This window comes from Erythranthe guttata, chromosome 6, assembly GCF_056151865.1.
Source record: "Erythranthe guttata isolate IM_541 chromosome 6, IM_541, whole genome shotgun sequence".
Classification (NCBI taxonomy): domain Eukaryota; kingdom Viridiplantae; phylum Streptophyta; class Magnoliopsida; order Lamiales; family Phrymaceae; genus Erythranthe; species Erythranthe guttata.
The window spans coordinates 15,304,052-15,324,120 of record NC_142538.1 but is presented as its reverse complement, the minus strand read 5'-3'; the positions used below and the strand labels follow the sequence as shown (position 1 = coordinate 15,324,120).

Genomic DNA, 20,069 nt, shown 5'->3' with positions numbered 1-20,069 from the left:
TAGTAGCATTAATTAATATTTAATATTAGAATTTGCACTAACAAAAAACCCCCAACTTTTTCGAAAATATAATAGTTCTAATTCCTTTTAAAAAATTTATTAAAATCGGAGGGCGTAGTGAAAAAATAGAAACTTTCGGATTAAAATCAGCATAAATCTAAAATTTCATTACAATTTGAACTTATAACCACGGTTTATGAGATGCTACATCCGTTGAAATACAGCGAGTGGTTTAAATCGTAGATCTATAGAATTAGCTATCCACTAAATACACATGTCTATGTCTTATATTATGTGTAGATCTATGGTTTAAAATCACCCGATATATTTAAACGAGTGGAACATTTATAAAATCCAAAACCACCTACATTTAAGTAAAATAAAATAAAACAATGAGCTGGAAAAAGTGGTGGCTCTCATTGAATAGTATTTAAGAAACAGAGAGTATGACGTGGCAAAATCCATCTTATCCAAAAAAGGATTTGTCTACTTGTAACTTTTACCTCATGCGGGAAACGTGGCCGCACTATGTTCGGCCACGTAGACGAGTTTTGTTTATTAATATTGTAGAGTTGTTGAGAGGCTGGGCTTTTTTAAAGTGACAGCTGCCGAAAACAAATGAAGACAAGAATTACCGACATTGCCCCTTCATGGATTCATGCACATTTGGTCAAACAAAACAACATAGCCAATTGACAATTTCAAGAATGACTTAGTTTGACACGATTCAAATCTTCAATTTAAACAACTTATTTTCTTTCTTTTTTTATAATTTGTTTGATTATTTAAATTAATTATATTGGTACAAATCAAATATTTGATGAACCCATTACGTAAATATAATTTTTAGTGAAGTTTTGATTACTGAATTTAATTAGATTTATTGATATATTATAAATCTTTACAAGATGCATGTCATGATTACTACATTTATTTCCACTATGTAGCTGGCACCAAACGCAGTCTACGTTATGTTACATCGGGTAAAATATATCAGGTACATCTTTATTATTTATATATCCACAAATATACATATGCACCCATATTGATGTGTGTTGATCAACAATAAATGTCTTTCATGTGCAATTTTTACCGGATGTAGCATAAAAATAACGGAAAAATTACAATTTTCGTCCCTCAATTTGCACCAAATTTACATTTGATCTCCCGTGTTAACAAAAAAATATTTGGTCCCTGATGTTTCCAAAATTTAGCACTTCGTCCTTTCCGTCAATTTTTTGGTAGTACTAACGGAATCATGTGTGTTTCCGTCACTGCTTTAACTGACGAACTAACGATAAATTGACGGAAATGACCAAAAATATTAAATTATTCAAACACATGGGACCAGATGTGTTTTTTATGAGGAACCAAATATGAAATTAACCCAAATTTGAAGGATGAAATTGTAATTTTCCTAAAAATAACCCACAAAAAATGTAAGTGTTAATTATGTAAAGAATTATATTTATTATTTATTTGATAATTGTATTGATAAGTTCCATTTCGTGCAATAATGAATTATAAATTGAATTGAAAATGTAAAATGTAAACTACATTAAACCAATTTTGTTTGACAAGTTCGACTTAGAAACATAGACAGAAAATTCGAACTCAATCAAATAATGCATCGCACTCTGTTGCTCCATCAAGCGTGAACATAAATAAGTGTTTATAATTGATAGTACTTTGGTTACTCGTACAATTTTTTAATAATATATAACGTTTAAAGTCCGGAATTAGGTGCAACTTTTGATTTTTGACTCTATTGCCAAACATGGGCTTAACTCATTGGAGTTCTCACAATTCGACAATGGGTTTAATATTTTCTTTAGAAGATTACATCACTCTAACTTAAAATAAATATATATATGAAGTGTACAAGAATTAAGACTATATTATATTAACACATTACATCATTAAAAAAATTTAACAATGTCGACCAAGTGAGAGAAAAAAACGATTACGTGTTTAAGTTTCATTAAACTGTCGATAGCTTCTTAACCAAATATTTCCTTCAGTGTAAACACATTCTGCCCATATATTCTTCCTTTTCTGTTTTTAATAATGAAGGAAGTCGCAACAACTGTAAGGTGCACTGAATAAATTTACGCTATTGTATAATAATTTACAAATTGTCCAAGAGACGTAAACTGTATTAGACAAAAATAGTGTTTGCAAACGCTTTTCCAAAATGATTATGAGCATTTTTTGGTTCAAAATCAGTTTTTTCTAAACATTAAAAAGTTCATAATCACTTTGAAAAAACGTTTGCAAACACCACTTAACTTAACTATGTATATCAATATGTCAATAAACTATTTTTTTATTAGATGCCACGTGAAACTTAACAAGTAAATAATAATAAAAATTCATCATAATTCATAAAATTGCACAACAATTAGGAGTGTGAAGTGTGAACTAGCCTAGCTTGGCTGTTTTGGCAGGCTTAAGTTCGAGCTATGCCTCATTGTGTTTGTTTTTTGGCTCGAGCTCAAGCTCAGGCAATTTTGATGAGTTCGTGCTCATTTTGGTGTTTTTTTTTTTTTTTTTTTAAATTGTTAATATTTTTTTATTAATACTAATTTGTAGTATAACGAAAAAAATTATAAAATAATCAAATTTAGTTATATATATAATTTATATATTTCAATTTTTTCTGTTGTTTTTATGTTATTATTATATTTTATATTATTCTACAGTATCTAATAATATAGATAATTTCTATTTAAAATTTAAATACTAGAAATATTTATTATTATAGACTATTTACTATTTAGTTATTCACTAACTAATGAAATAGTTCTATCTTTTTTAAATAATAATAATAATAATAATAATAATAATAATAATAATAATAATAATAATAATAATAATTAAAAAACTGCTCGCGGGCTGTCGAATAACTATAATTGGGCTCGAACTCGAGTTCGAGTCTTCTAAAATTCTAGAAGGTTTTAATAATAAAAAAAGTATCATAACACAAAGGAGTTTTATACTCTTTATCCCTCTAAGTACACCACTACATTGAATAATATAAAAATAAAAAATAGAAAAAACAAAAAAATGATGAAAATAACAATAAGAATAATTTCATAAAGTAATAAATTGTAAATTCATATATAAATTATAATTGTCGATTTCTTTTTTTCAATTTCTTTTTTAACTTTTTCCAATTGACTGGGGCGAGAAACAAGAAAGGGAGGAGAATGGGGTCAGTCAGTTACGGGAGAGAGAGATCTACGTGAAATCGAGTTCGAAAACTGAAACCGAAAATAAAAAATAAAACGGGAAAATTGGTGTTCATCATATAAAAAAGAAAAAAAAAAACAGCAAAAGGAAATGACTAATAATTATAATTAATGATGTGAAAAAATCTAAAAAAAAAAAAAAAAAAAAAAAAAAAAGGGAAAAAGCAAAGTATTAATGTAAAAAGAAGTCAAAATGAAGTTGGCTTCCGGGTGAGGTGAGAGAAACAACACAGTTAATGGAGATCCAGTTCCACCAATTACAACTAAAAACGTGCTTCATTTCCCTACTTATTTTAATAACCTTCCAAAACTCTCTCTCTCCTCACACATATATATATATATTTAAAATATATATATATCCCTATAACCCCTCAAGTAATCCCCCTAAATTCTCTTCTCCTGAACAGAAAAAAAGAGAAAAAATCCAACATAAATTCATCAGCAAAACCTCTTTGAAACCAAAAACTCCAAAATTATTATATGAAATTTTATCCAAGTATGTACAGTATCGATGCTAATTACGCCGCCGCCGCAGCGCCGTCGTGGACCAGGGAGGAGGACAAAATCTTCGAGAGAGCTCTGGTGGAAATTCCCGACGGAGTAAACGACCGGTGGCGGAGAATCGCTCATTTTCTTCCGGCAAAGTCGCCGGAGGAGGTGAAGGACCACTACGATGATCTGCTGGATGATATTCACCGGATTGACTCGGGCCTTGTTGAGCTGCCGTGTTATTCGGATGACTCGGCTTCGCTCGGGTCGGGTATGCCGGGTCAGATCTCTTTCGGGTCACCGTCGTCTGGGAATCGGAGCCGACACTCTGAAGTTGATAGAAAGAAAGGCACCCCTTGGACCGAAGATGAACACAGGTTTTTTTTTTTTAATTTCTTTTTTAATCGAATTCTATTTACAATTCATAATTGTCAAATTTAAGGGGTAAATAAAAATACAATTATTCAGTAATTTTTTCTTTTATGGAATCATTAAATAAGTTAATTAGTATTTTGAATTAATTAGGTTTCAATCATAAGTTTATTAGCTCTGTTTCTGGTTGTCTTCGGATTTTGAATCCAGAGAACCTTTTCGTTTGAATTTGCTATTGAAGATACCGTAAAACGAGTAAATTCATCCGCGAGCCTGTTTATTCAATTTCGACAGAACGAATAAACGGAACGAGTATATCCATTTTCGAGTTCTAAATCTGTGCGTTTGAACGAGCCTTTGATAATTTAATTACTATATTAATTGCTATAAGTTTATGCCGAGATAAAAAAACACCGATCGAAATAGCAATAATGTAAGTGGAAATAAAGATTTTAGCTCGTTTACAAGACTTCGTTCGAGTTGGAATAGCTTTTGAAGTACCGACGGAACCAACTGATAATTTTATTTGCAAAATTCGTTGTGGGAGCTCTATTTCAGAACTATGTAAATCTTAAAGATTTACGTTAGATTTTTTTTTATTTAACGTATATTATAACAGACGTACGGAAAAACGAAGAGAATCGGGTATATAATGTAGTAGTGCAAACAATATTATGATCATGGGAAAAATTATGATACAAGAAGCAAATTGCCATTTCAGCACTTGACCAAAAATTGTAACAACTCTTTGTGTTGATAGTAATAAGTAGATGAATTGATTTTTGTCTGTATTTTGTTTTTATTTTTTTGCAGGTTGTTTTTAGAAGGGCTACACAAATACGGGAAGGGTGACTGGAGGAGCATCTCGAGGAATGTGGTAGTTACACGAACTCCAACGCAGGTGGCTAGTCATGCTCAAAAGTATTTTCTCCGACAAAATTCGGGCAAAAAGGAGAGGAAAAGATCGAGCATTCATGATATTACGACTGTGACCGATACGTTGACAGTGCCTGTAGCTCCGAATCTCCATAATCAAGACGGGTTTCAAGATTTTGGTTTTCACATGCCTTAGATGAAAGACTTTAGGAAATTTGGATTAATTCTGTTTTTGTGTATATATTTTAAAAATATATAGTTTAGCTTCCTGGATGGATGTAGTAGCAGGTGAATTTGTAAATTCACATTTAATTTAGGGAGTTTGGTAGGGTTTTTTTTTTTTTTTTTTCTTCAGTTGCTTAGGTTTTTTTAGGTGTAAATTCTATCTTAGTTCTAGTTTGGGTAAAATATTGGTTGGTTGGTTGGTGTTATGATATTATTCTTTTGTTGGAGTTAATTATCTGCCTAGCTCATATTTTCTTTAAGATATATGTTGAATTAAGTTTAGAATATTCAATTCAATTATTTAGAAAGATCGTTTTAGTTACATCATACATGGTTCATCGATGTTGGTAGATTATTAAATAAGGTAGGATTTACTACAATTGAGAGTAAATATCATCCATGTTAAGGGCAATTTTGAAACATCCATGAACGCAAATTGTCTTTCAAATTAGGTTCTTCACACATGTTTTCGTCGCGCTACCCTAACTGTTCTTCGTTAAATTCCATCGTTTCAGATTAGGTTCTTCACACCTGTCTTTATTGCGCTACCCTAACTGTTCTTCGTTAAATTCCATCGTTTCAGATTAGGTTCTTCACACCTGTCTTCATTGCGCTACCCTAACTGTTCTTTGTTAAATTCAATCATTTCAGATTAGATTTTTCACACCTGTCTTCATCGCGCTATCATAACTATTCTTCGTTAAATTTCATCGAAGTGTTCATCGCGCTACCCTAATTGTTCTTTGTCAAATTCCATCGAAGTTTCGCCAAGCAACAACACACAAGCAAATATACATAGCAACCACACATGCGCACAATATGAAGAATTGTTTTGTGATGATGATGGTAATGTTGCGGTGATGTGCGCACGATAGATTTAAAATTATTTCTTCAGCTTATTTTAACTAAGTTGTGTATCTAAGCTATGCAAATAAGCTTTCTAATATGTCTAACTTCATAATAAAATTACATGAAAAACATTTTTTTTCCCTAAACTTCTGCTCGTTAATATAACTAAGCTCTGTAAATAAGTTTTCTAAGTTGTCTATGTAAGTTGTGTATGTGTTGTGGAATGCATCTAAACTTGTTTCAGTTTTTTCTTCAGTTTATTTTAACTAATTTGTTGATTATTAATATAACTAATTTGTTCCTTACTAATATAACTAAGTTGTGCAAATCACCGCGTCGTCATTATTTTTAGTTTTCCTAGGTAGTTCCGTTAGAAGTACTCCAGACCTAACGTCAGATCCAGAGCGCGAAAACGCACAAAGACTTTTAGCAAAAAGACAAATTAAATTCATCTGTCCTTGTAGCTATAGAGAATATTTTGAGGGGCTTCCAGCTAATTTCCCCACAAAACAAAGAGGTCCATGCCTATAAGCCCCACTGGAAGGCCCGTCCTTGTAAACCTGTAAACGAGGACGACCTCGCGAGCTGATACAGAACTCGGATAATGGCGAGAGGGCAGGTGCATTTATTATTCTGACAAGTGTTATTCTGACAAGTGTATTTATTGCTATGACAGCCCTAACACAAGCATTTAAAGCATGAGTATCCGACGACACTGGACATGCCTAAAACAACGATTAGACGATTATGTGATGATGACAGTCTAAATTATCACAAGACGTGTGAAAAATAGGCAAAAACAACGATTTAAGTGGCGATTGAGACTGTCAACCTAGTTTTGGGGGCCCTTTGGAATCGAATGAGGATTCCATCCCATTCACAAAGGGGTGATGAGACTTGTGTACACGAAGAAGCAAGATCTATCTTTTCAATTACCTACACATATTTTCTTAAAAACGCATACAAATATCCACCGATTTGATCATCAGAGTGCTAACTCCGACTTCAGTCCAATTTTCTTTTTTCTGTACAGACCGACCTCAATTTTTCAGGGTGTTCCGTAGCCGGTCAAACTCCTTAAATAGACCAAGCAATATATCTATTATTGGGGACGAATCACCATGTATTGTACGGATATTTATAATTATTATAATAACTATAAAAAAAGAAAATTCTAAAAAGTCAAAAACAAAATGTATTGAATTGAATATGTTAGATTGACTTTATACCTAATCGAATTTAATTTTTATTTTGGTGCAGTTCGATTGTTTTAAAGAACCCAGATGAACACCCTAGAATTGAAAGAATTAAAATTTATTAATAAATGTAAACCATTTCAACAAACTCAATATAGTATATTATTTTGCAATTTTTTTTTTTGGTTCTTCGAACTTTGGCGCCACGTTCAATGGATCTTTATCTGTAAAGGAGGGACCATCCACTAAGCCCAAAGTACAACCCAACTTGCATCTACCAACTTTCTACCCCATAGTCTCATGAATATATCTTTTATATATATTTATTATTTGAATATTTTGTGCTCACTAATTACACAAGAAAACATGTTATCTTATTTTTTGGGTAAGTTCAAGAAAATACATTATCAGTAGCTATTGATAATAAATTAATAATATCAAAACTTTTCATTAAATACTTATGTTGGTGACTTGGTGATATATTTTATTTTTTGCTCAAATAATTAATTTTTATTGTCGAATTTTTTCATCAAAATATTGGATTAGTGGCATAATTTGTACGTAATAAATGCAAAAAGTGTTTTGATACAAGTTGGTGATTGGTCAAGATTGAGACATTTTTTTGAACACGGACACACGATATTATATTAGGAACTTAAAACCATGGGACGATTATAAAGCTTAGATTGTACAAGAGAGTACACAGAAAAAAGATCTTGATACATATGATAATCTAAAAAACTGGGACAAACTATCATATAACAAAATTTCATCCGTATCTAAGGATGCATATATGACCCCAGTTTAGCTAATACATCCGCTACGTTGTTAAGCTCCTGATAGCAAAAATTAACCACAACTTCTGAGAATTTAGTCAATATTCCTGGAAGGTCGATTAGAAGAGTTGTAGGCAAGAAAGAAAAAAAGATGAGTCTGAGTCTATGATAAGTCGATACATATATCAAGTTCCTTTGATTTTTTAACCCAAAATAGAGAGCCCACATTTCCACTTTATTATTAGCAGTATAACTAATATTCTTTGCAAATACCATTACAAATGCCCCGTGCTATCTCCGATAATACCACCTATGCCTGCTTTTCGGGATTCGGTTCCTCTTAACGAGCTACTATCCTCTTCTTTTTTAGATATGTATTTAACAAAGATTTATAACTAACAACTTAAAAATGAATAAACCTTTAAAGATTAAGCTTAGAAATAAATAGATTTTTTAGACTATAACTTTGAAGTATAAAACAAAATCTAAAATTTAGAAAACAATTTATTCTAAAAAAATTAAAATAAAATTAAAAAAATTGCAAAACAACATTAAAAAGGTATTTCAGAATTAGGTTGAACATGAAATTATTTAAGTAGCCAAAAAACCCACCCTGACTGTATTGCAGGAGGACGATGTAATTATAAAAAAAAAGAGAGGATTTTCATAAATATATCTTACCTCAGGAGCGGTTTGTAATGTAAACTTTTTTTCATTTGTGTGTGAGTAACTAAATTGACATACTTATCCCTTCATAATGAAAGCAAGAAAACAAACAAGAAAAGAATAGTTAAAACACAACTTGTCGCAAATGGCCCCTCAATAATTTGTCTTTTTAGGTGGGAAAAAAAACAAATATATATCAATCATCAAGATAATATATACTCTAAAATCCAACTTTTCAAACCTCCCACATCTCATATTCTCTTCTCTCACTAGACACAATTATTTTTCAATCTCTCTCCCCCATCAATAATGGAAGAAGAAGAAGGCAAGTTTCTTCACATAGTGATGTTTCCATGGCTAGCAATAGGTCATATTCGGCCATTCTTTCGTTTATCCGAATGCTTAGCTCGAAAAGGCCATCGAATTTCCTTCATTTCAACGCCAAGAAACCTTCAAAGAATCGTCAAAGTACCTCGAGAACTATCCCATCTCATAAATCTAATCGCCTTTCCTTTGCCGGAAGTCGAAAACTTGCCTCCGAATGCAGAGTCGTCGATGGACGTACCTCATGTAAAACAGCAGTTGTTGAAAGTGGCGCTCGATTTGCTCCAGCCATGTGTACGTTCTTTTCTTGAGAGAGCAAGGCCGAAACCCGATTGGATTGTGTACGATTACGCTTCTCATTGGCTACCGCCGCTGGCCGAAGAATTCGGCATCTCGAGGGGGTATTTTAGTCTTTTCACTGCTGCTTTCATGTCGTTCTTAGGGCCGACGGATGCTCTGATATTCGGCGAAAAATACGGCAGGTTGACTGCGGAGGACTATACCGTCGTGCCGGAGTGGGTCCCGTTTCCGAGCGACGTGGCTTTTCGTCTTCATGAAATGACCAAGAACATGGAAAAAGGTGATGAAATCATGAAATTCATTTGGAATTTTTATGAATCTGAAGCTGTGTTTTAAATTAATAATAGCAAATTCATCGAGTCTATCTGGACAAATTCTAAGAATCGTGATTTTTGTTTTGTTTTTGTTTTTGTCGATCGGAAACAGATGCAGAGGGCAATGAATATGACTCGGGCACATCGGATTCCATACGCTTCGGCCTCTCTATAAACGGTAGCGAAATCGTGATCTTCAGATCCTACGTCGAGTTCGAACCGGAGTGGTTCGATCTAATTCAACAACTCTACCAAAAACCAATAATCCCAATAGGCGTTTTGCCGATAGAAGATGACGAGAGAGAAGACGAATTCGATAATGACGACACAGAGTGGCCGACTATCAAAGAATGGTTAGACTCACAAAAACAGAATTCAATAGTGTACGTTGCACTCGGAACCGAAGCTACGTTGTCACAAAAAGAGGCTCACGAATTAGCCCTCGGTTTGGAGCAAAGCGGCCTACCTTTCTTTTGGGTACTAAACAGAAACCATCTATCGGAAATGCTCCCGCACGGGTTTATCGAGAGAGTTAAAAACAGGGGAATGGTTTACACAAAGTGGGCCCCACAGATCAAGATACTTAGCCATTCTGCAGTTGGAGGATTCTTGACTCGTTGTGGATGGAATTCGGTAACCGAGGCGTTAGGGTTCGGACGAGTTTTGATATTATTTCCGATTATGAACGATCAAGGTTTAAATGCTAGGCTTTTGCACGACAAGAAAGTGGGAATAGAAATACCGAGAAACGAGAAAGACGGATCTTTCACGAGCGAATCGGTGGCTAAGACTGTGAAATTGGCGTTGGTTAGCGAAGATGGGAGAGAAGTGAGAGAGAACGCGTTAAAAATGAAAGATTTGTTCGGAGATAAGAGTAGAAACAACTCTTGCATCGATAGTTTAGTTCGTCAAATGGTACAAACGAGAGCGAGAGGCTTCATCAAGGAAATTAGAAACGATGTGTAGTTCCAAAAAAAGGGCTTTCGAACTAGTAGAATTTATTTTGCAATGAACGAACCGACAAGTGGCAACTACAATGGTTGTTCCTAGTTACTGTCGATCTCGTTTTGTGTGTACGTTCTAACAGAATGAACCATCTCATCGAGAAAGGAAAACTGTACGAACGATAGCTTAAAGAAAGTGAATTTGGATTTACAAAGGGCTACTACGTACTTTATATATAGTAGAACAAAAAACCACATACCTCTATACAATAAGATCAAAGCCTAAACCAGAGTTACGTTGCACAGTCGGGTTAACTTTTTTAGTGTCTTAGTGTTGTAGACAAGCCACGTACTTCAAATCTTATTAGCATCTTCATCTTCACCCTTCTGATAACAAAAACGAAACGAAAAAATCAAGAAAACGAGATGTATCTTGAAATGACGGAGAACACAATTTATAAGCCGTTACCGAAGCTGCTCAGAAACCAACAAATTCTAAATATTGAATTAAAATGATGGTATTCTATTCAAATTCTGTAGAGTCAGTGAGGAAGCCAGTGTAGGGCCGGGGGCCATGCCCCCCCGAGAATATTTAAACTCATCCTGTAACAGTATCATACGCTGCGCCACTCTTGAAACAATCATTGTTGCAATTAATTTCTTTAAACTATTTTTTTTTATTTAAAATTATTTATGTATATTCGGCCCCGCAGCGATGAATTCCTAGCTCCGCCACTGTCCAGTATATGTAGAAACGGAATTTGCACAATAAATAAAAAATATGCAAAAGGAACATATAATGTAATAAATGAATATTACAGTTGAGCAGAACTCAAATTACTTAAGTATAAAATTACTTTTCCATAATTTTGAGATATATTTTTTTTTTTTAAAATAAAAAAAAAATATATTCTATTTACCTGGTTAGATTTGGCCTTGTCAGTTTTTTCTTGCTCCGCTGCCTTCTTCTTTTTCAGCTTCTCCATCCTCTCTCTCTCCATTTTCTTCACCGCAAGAAAAATATCAACACAGGAAATTAATAATTCAAATTAAGTATTTTAGAAAATAAAATAATTGAAAAAAAAAAAAGACCTGTATGTAAACTGTTTCCATAGCACGCTCTTTTCGCTGAGTATGCGGCCTTTGTCCTCGCTGAAATAGCGGCGGCTCGAAGCCGCCGGCGATCGCCAGTTGCCTTCTATGAAACGACACCGTCCGCTGCGCCAAACGACAGATTTCATCACCATTTTTCTTTCTTTACTGCTTCACGTGATTTCTTTTTCAATATATATCTACTGTGGAAGATGGCACGTGGGACTGTGATTCCGTGTCGCCTTATGGATACAGGTGGATGACATAATCAATGTTTTGAAACCCGGACCGGACCGGCCGGTTCGACCGGTTCAACCGCGAACCGCTGCCTTGTCCGGTCCGGTTAAGACTATAAACTCGAAAATTGCAAAAAACCGGTTCAATTGATATAAACCGGTTTTTTGACCGATCGGACCGTCAAACCGGAAACCGCCTGAAAACCGGTTTTTTGAAAAATGATTGTAGATCTGATATGCACGATAGTGGAGGAAGTAGAAAAAATCGAGAAAAAAAAAAAAAAAAAAAAACTCAGTCAAAATCGCTGCTGGACGAGGCGGAGGGCTTGGGTGGCGTTAGTCAGGCTGTGCCCTGACTCCTAGATCTTGGACTGAGATCTGCAATGGTGGCTTGTGGTGGTGATGATTGAGAGGTAGGTGGTGATGAAAAGAAGAAGAAAAAGACCAGAATAAAGAGAGAAGAAAAAAGGCTCCAGGGTTTGGGAATTAGGGTAGGTGGCGGCTGTGTGAAGTAGAGAGAAGGGGATTAATAAATAAAAAACACAAAAAAGAAAATCTAAAATTAAATATAAAGAAACAATATTGAAAAAATTAATATAAACATAAATTTAAATTATTTACTGTAAATAAATTAATTTATAACTCTTGAATATAAGTTTAGTGGTGAATAAGTTTATTAAAATACACTTTTAAAAGATGATAATATTATAATTACTTATAAATAAATAAAAATAGAAATATAAGAAAACCCGGTCGGACCCCGGTTGAACCGGTTCAACCGTGACCCAGTAAGCTAACCGGTTCTATGTCCGGTCCGGTTTTCAAAACATTGGACATAATACATTTTAATGTTTAAAAAAAATTATTATTTTTTTTAATTTTTTTTTTAATTTCAAATCAATATAGTAAATTATAGTAATGCGTAGTTATTTTTTTTTTAACCCATATTTTTAGTCGATCAATTATACACACACATGAATATTGACTTATACAAAAGAAATTCATAAACCCCAACAACAAAAATTTACAAATTTCAATATTTATATTATAAATCACCCCAGAACTAATAAAATACAATCGAAAATACACAAATATATGCATATGTGACTACATGTTATAATAGTAATGTATAGTAATTAATGTACAATAATGTACAGTAATGTATACAGTCTGTTGAACAAAGCGGATGTAACTTGAACCAAAAAATTTGACACCTTCAAAGAAATGATCAATGACCTTCATTAAGTTGCAATTGCAAAATCAAAACAAAAACAATATTTTAGTGCAAATCAACAAAAAATAAAGAAACATCCTCAAAAAACAACAAACAATAAGAGATCGAGAGAAATAAATCTGAAAATATAAAAATGAAAATATAAAAATAAAAAAATTATATAAAAAATATAAAAATAAATCTGAAAATAAAAATGAATGAAATTGACATCAAATATAGATCCCAGCGTGAGGAATCCAACGGTGGGTAGCCTGTCAAATTCCGACTGGCGAAAAACAAATTACACCTCTGGTAAGACCACCGTTGTCAAAATACACCGACTAAAAAAAATTGCAGAAATAGATTCATCACTCCAAACTGAATGAAATACCCACCAAAAGAAAGACCTCGACGAGAGGAATCCAACGATAGTTGAACCATCGAATTCCGACCACCGGAGAGAGAGTTATGGCTCTGGGAAGCAATATCGCCGGTTATAGACCTTGGGGGCGGGATTTGGATGTGGGAATTGAGAGAGGAATATAAAGACCGATATAAGTTGGCTAGGGTTTATAACAGATTTAAAAGAGTATTTTGGGTACTTTAGGGTGCGCTAGGGGGTATGTCAAATTATTATCCAAATGGAAAGAGTTTGCACTTAGGTGTAAACAATATAGTAGTCAATATAAACAACATAGTAATTAATTATATATATTTCGAAATGAAGGATCTCTAAAATAATCCCTTTAAAATTATTTCCAAATAGTAAAATAATAAATTGAGTCTATTATTTAAGGGGCTCTCTAAGGAAAAACCCCTCAAACATTTAATTCTACTATATGAGATAAGTCCATACTTCTTTCACATACTTTCAAATTTCAAAATTGTGCTTCCGATATCGTCTTCCCACTACTCTTAACCTTATATTTGGTTTTATTTTGTTTTCTAAAATTAATTTTTATTTTAATTTTATTTTTTTATAATTTTTATTTTTTATTTTTTTATATTGCTGGTAATTGTTTTTCTTTTTTCTCGTTTTTTTTTAACTTTTTTTCCACTGTCACGTATATTAATCGACTATCAACTAAGGCGCAGCCTTAGTCGATTTAGTAACTGACTACAAAAATACTTGTTGATAATGACCTTGACTACTAAATATAACAAAACAACCGTGATGCTGTTAATGAAACCAAACACGAGTCAATAAAAAAATAAAATCAAACAACCAACCGCAGAAAATAACAAAAAACAACTACATAAAGAAAACAAAACTCAACTATTTCTTACAAAGAATAAATATACAAAAAATGTAATTAATTTATAAAAATTGGATGATGAATTAACAATGACATAACAAAAATGCACCATTACTACTATGCCCCCACAACTTGTGGCAAAATAAGTACTCAATAAACAAAAATCAGAAAATAAATTAAAAAAATACAGTCGATTAACATTAATCGATTACTAAACATAACCGATTAGCATTAATCGACTATCAAATGTAGTCGATTAAGGATCCAATATTCACGGATTTTCTCTGTCTGCGCGATATATCCAAAAATTTATAGATATGCTCCCCATCGTCACCACGCCATCGCCACACCACATCATCACCATCCTCCACCATCAATGTCGTCATCCACTGAAATTTAAAACCGTTAATTTTGTTGTTTTGATTGATTTTGATTACACGGACGACGAATGTATGGTCGAATCCACCATAACGCAGCCGGAGAACAACACCATGACACGGTCAAGCGCCGCCTTAAACACTACTGCCGTGAAGAAATATGCAGCTTCGAAAAAGATTGAAGAGAAAAAAAAATCAAGAAAACGTGAAAAAAGAGAGAGTTGAGAAGAAGAGAGAACGACGTCGTTGTCGAAACATCGCGTCCTATAATCAAGAAGAGCCGTTGCCATCTCGCCGGAATTAAAAAGCGGCAACGGCGGCACAGTGAGCAAAAACCAAAGAGAGAAAATGAGATCTATGATTTGGATGTGCGAGATAGAGAGAAAAAGAGAAGATGAATGTGACTAAAAAAAATCAATGTACAATATAAGGGTAGTATTGACATTTAATGTTTAAAGATTAGCTACAACATAATCTAACGGGGTTTCCTCAAATTATTTTTTTGAGAAAGTTCTACCTAACATCATTTTATAAGGCGGCGGTTATATGCAAGCTCATTTTTTTTTTATTAGTTCAAGACCTCCATCATAAAAATATTAATTTACCCTTAATAAAATTTAAAATTAAATGAAAAACACAAACATTAAAAATAAAAATAAAATCATTTCCTTTGTGCAAGACCAAATAAAATACATAAAGTTCTTTATTTCACGACTTAAAAATCTCTTTCTTCTTTACAAACCCACCAAGAAATCCTACACATCAAAATTATAAAATACATACCAAACATTCACGATGGAACCATAAAACAATGATATGGTGGTTTACAAGGGTGGAGAACACAATGAAATATGTTTTAATCGTTTATTTTTGCTTTTGGGTCGTTTTTTTTTTGGGAAAAAAATTCGACGATACAAAATATCGGTCTGCAAATACCGATTTTTGTTACTAAAGTCGGTAACCACATTCCGATTATTTTAATAAAAGTCGGTACTTGAAAACCGACTTTTGTAGTAAAAATCGGCATGACAACACCGATTTGTTTTTGTATTATCGTATTGTCGTACCGACTTGTACTACAAAAATCTGTTTTTAAATACCGATTTTATTATCTGTGTTTTTTAAGACCGTTTTCTCATACTTTCGTGCATCAACCTAGGGGATTGATGGAGAATTATTCAAATGAATTATCTAACGAATAAATATTTGAGACACGGAAAACTCTACTCGATTGGGTTAAAGGAGTGGTAGACGCTACCGAATGGTGATAAACATTTTCGTTTCAAATATTTAAAAAATATCAATTAACCAAATATATAATGTATTATTTAGAAGAAAAAAAATCCAACAAAAATCGGTATCCGAAAACCGATTTTGTACTCAATAATCGACATTAAAACGCCGATTTTGACTTGTAAAGTCGACGTTGTGTCGCCGATTTGGTTAACAAAAATCGGCATTATGACGCCGATTTTCGTGTACAAAATCGGTCTGGATAAACCGATTTGGGAAACCAACGAAAAAAATAAAAAAAACCAATTTCAGTCTCATTCTTTTTCCAAAATCGGCCAAATCATTGCAACCCAACAAGAAATAAGCATAGATTAATGTTTGTTCATACATATTTATAAAGAATCGATGTTCGATTAATGTTTTCGAATTTACAAATAAAAATTTAGTAAAAAGGACATCGATGCTCGATTAATATTTTCGAATTTACAAACAAAAGTTTAGTAAAAAAGACTTACTTGTTGGTGGTGGTGCGGTGGGTGGGTCGCTGGTCATCGTCGGTGCAGTGGAAGTCTCGCTGGTCGGCGTCGCGGCGACAGTCGTGATTTTTATTTTTATTTTTATTTTTATTTTTATTTTTTTTTGGTCTTGAACGAATTAAAAATAGGATTTATTTGTATTTGAGTATTATTTGTGGATAAGGGTATATTTGTCATCTTTGGTCTTGATGTAATAAAATTAGATTTATTTACGGGCTTGAACTAATAAACTACTTTATATGGTTTTGAACTAATAAAAAAATGGGCTTGCATATAACCGCCGCCTTTTTCTAAATGAGGCGGGTCTTGCTAATTTTTCCATATTTAAATATAGAGATTTCAGCAAAAATAGCAATACCAATAATAGTGCTAGGTGAGTCTCTATAGATAATATTTTTTCTTAAATTTGAGATTTAATTTGAAAACTTTGGCAAAATTATCTGTATGTTCTAGTAATTTATTTTTGGTTACTATTAACGACATTATTTTAATATAAGTGATTCATGTTCAATTATTTTTTAAGGATTGTTTGAGAAAGCACCCCAATATGACTTTTACAGGTAGTGTAGACTCAAAAATATTTCATTTTCTTGAGATAAATCCAAGAGGGCAGGGTTGTTCGACAGATGCGGAGTCTAAGAAAGAGACCCTCGTTTGAGTATTATAGTTTTTGATCGTCAAGATATTGTAGTATTTTGAAACTTTTATCGGTTTAAGTTAGGGGTGCAAGTTGGAACGGAAATTCCAATTTCCGCCGGTTCCGATCCGAAAATTTCCGATTTTGGAACAACTTTTTTCATTCCGACTTCCGAAATTCCGATTTCCGAATTTTTCCGATTTTTTTGGATTGGAATTGGAATTATACAAAATAAATTTGGAATTTCCTGTAACACCCCACCTTTCCAAAACCCGAAAATCCTAAAACCCGGGATTAATATTCCTAACTCGAGAACCCTTAGGAAATATTATTACGTGATTATATGCATTACGTGAATTTAACTATACTACTTACGTGAATAATTACATGTGTTATTACATGTGTGATTTATATGATTTAAATTTCCGTAAATTGAAATACTATGGAATTTCGTGATTTACGTGGTTTATGTGAATAATTACGTATTTTATTTGTTTGATAAAATTTCTTGGTAAATTATGTGGAATATACATATATATATATATATATATATATATATATATATATATATATATATGTATACCTATATGCACACGTACATACATGCATGCATACGTATACATACATATATACTAATGTTTGCATTATACATTTGAATATATATATATATATATATATATATATATATATATCCGAAAATATGTGTGTGTGTTCGGATGGTGTGTGTGTGTGTGGGTAGTGTTTATGCAAGTTGTCATTATATTAATAAAATAATTAGTAATAAGCATGCATTTACACTTGACAACCCCTAATCATTTTAGCTAAACCTACACTCAACATTCTTCTTGTAAGATGAAGAGACACCTTCATCTTTTTTTTCCCAACACCTAAACCCCTTACTTGTCTTCCTCTTCTCCTTCCACCGAAGCCATCACCACCATCATCGGCCCTCCTCTCTCCACCTCACTTCCCATTTTCAAAGAAAACCCCAAAAATAAAATGAGAGTTCCTTATTTAACTCTTGCCATAGACTACTCCAAAAATACCATCAAAACCACTTGCCTCCTTACGGGAGATCACAACTCCTCCCTCCTTGAAGCTCACACCATTTCCTTCACAATCAAGGTGGCTTGGTTGGACTTCGGTGCTTGAAAGCCCCCTCCCTTTCGGCTATTTTCTTTCTTCGATTTTAAGGTAAGAAATTCGATTTCTTGCTGCAATTAAGGGACATCAATAGTATTGAAAGGATTTTCATGAAATTTTAAAAGATTGGGGAAGATTTCGAAAATTTAGGGCTTTTTGAAGAAAAATGGAAAAATGAGTGTTCTTGTTAAATTCTTGTTCTTGCATGCATCATCTATGTTGATAGTGGTTAGATACAACATTTATTGGCCAAAAGCCTTAAAAATTTCAGATTTCAAAAAGGGGTTTTCAAGAAAATAAAATTTTTAACTTTTTGTGGTTGCATGTGTAGATTTTCGAAAGTTTGGGCCAAATCTGTAATTTTTGTAAAATCTGTCCGAAAAATGTTTTCAAAACTGTTTTCCAGCAATTTATTGAACTACATTTTCGAATTTAAAGAATTTTTGTAAGAAAAAGTTGATTTGGAAATTCTAGTAGGCTTGCATGTGTAGATCTAGAGATTTTGGGGTAAAATATGTAATTTCCGAAATTTCTGCATAAAGCAACTTTTCAACTTCATTTTCTGCATCTAGTAAAGTGGAATTTCAGATTTGTTAGGGGTTTTCATGAAAAAGTTGATTTTGAACTTCTAGTGTGGTTGCATGTGTAAATTTCGAAACTTTTGGGTCACAACTGCAATTTCCGAAAAATCTCTCATTTTTAAAGTTTGGATCTGTTTTTCAGCAAGTATTAGATAGGAAAAAGTTTTATTTAACAAGTTTTTAAATCAATTAGAGTTATATTAGAGTTTTGGATTTTTAAATTGAAAAAGGGATTTTTCTAGTTTTTATTTCAAGAAAATTTGAAACTTTGTAAAACTTTAAAATAATTTCAGAATCTGGAATTTGAGTCAGTTAGGAGTTCTAGGATTTAATTTGAGAATTTTTGGGATTTGTTTGCTAATATTTCGAAATTAGGATAATTGCATGTCACTTACATATGTTTTGTGCCTTAAGTGTTCATGTTTTGATTTAATGGTCATGAATTATGAATTTTGGTATTTTTGCACTTTGATTTGCTGCTGGATGTGTTTAATGGCTGTGAGGAATTGATTGAAATGGATTATTACCTAGAAGTGGTAATAAGTCCATTTAATGAGAATTGAAAAAAAGGGTATTTGTTCCTAAGTTTATTTGATGAGTAATTAGTGATGTTTAATGTGTTGATTGTACATGTGTGTGTGCTGAATATGTGTAAGTGTGTGTGCTGAATGTGCATGTGGTGTGTGCCGTGTGTGGTGGTGTGTTTATATGTGAGAATTTGGGGATTTTTGCCCAAATTGTAAAAATGTGGTAAATTGTGGTATTTGTGTGATTTGTGACACTTGATTGACATTTGTGATGTTATGTGTGGGTCATAAGCATAATTTCGAAAAGTTGCATTAAATGATTTTATTTGAAAGATTAATGGAATATCGGGTAATAAACAACTCGGATATAGTGGGCCGGTATCCAACTAGGATGATGTGTGTAGTGGTTTGATTCCACTTAGTGAAAACGGGCTCGTAACAGGTTTATTATTCGGTACAAAAATTAATCTTTCACGGATCCGATAAAACGAAAAATGTGTTTTTCATGATTTTCACAAAAAGGGCATTTTAGTCATTTTGAATAATTACGTGATCTTATTAAATGATGTGTTTTCGTGAGATATGTGATTTGACCGATTGCCTTGTGTTGTTGTGCGAAACGTGGGTAAGAACGGGTATACAATATTATATATTAT

At 32.9% G+C, this 20,069-nt stretch overlaps 2 protein-coding genes and 1 pseudogene across 3 annotated transcripts; 2 read left to right on the top strand and 1 right to left on the bottom strand.

Annotated features, from left to right (window-relative positions):
* Positions 1 to 3,614: 3,614 nt before the first annotated feature.
* Positions 3,615 to 5,445, top strand: LOC105958278 (transcription factor SRM1). The gene is made up of 2 exons (XM_012982284.2): positions 3,615 to 4,117; positions 4,926 to 5,445. Exons 1-2 carry the CDS (start codon positions 3,732 to 3,734, stop codon positions 5,182 to 5,184), a joined length of 645 nt encoding a protein of 214 aa, XP_012837738.1. The 5' UTR covers positions 3,615 to 3,731; the 3' UTR covers positions 5,185 to 5,445.
* A 3,486-nt stretch (positions 5,446 to 8,931) lies between these two features.
* Positions 8,932 to 10,797, top strand: LOC105958297 (UDP-Glycosyltransferase superfamily protein). Its single transcript, XM_012982306.2, has 2 exons — positions 8,932 to 9,604; positions 9,751 to 10,797. Exons 1-2 carry the CDS (start codon positions 9,010 to 9,012, stop codon positions 10,602 to 10,604), a joined length of 1,449 nt encoding a protein of 482 aa, XP_012837760.1. The 5' UTR covers positions 8,932 to 9,009; the 3' UTR covers positions 10,605 to 10,797.
* Positions 10,770 to 11,868, bottom strand: LOC105958264 (uncharacterized; annotated as a pseudogene). Its single transcript, XR_016031874.1, has 3 exons — positions 11,675 to 11,868; positions 11,503 to 11,586; positions 10,770 to 10,969 (listed from the first exon to the last, which is right to left on the bottom strand). The product of XR_016031874.1 is annotated as an uncharacterized LOC105958264 (transcript).
* Positions 11,869 to 20,069: the final 8,201 nt, after the last annotated feature.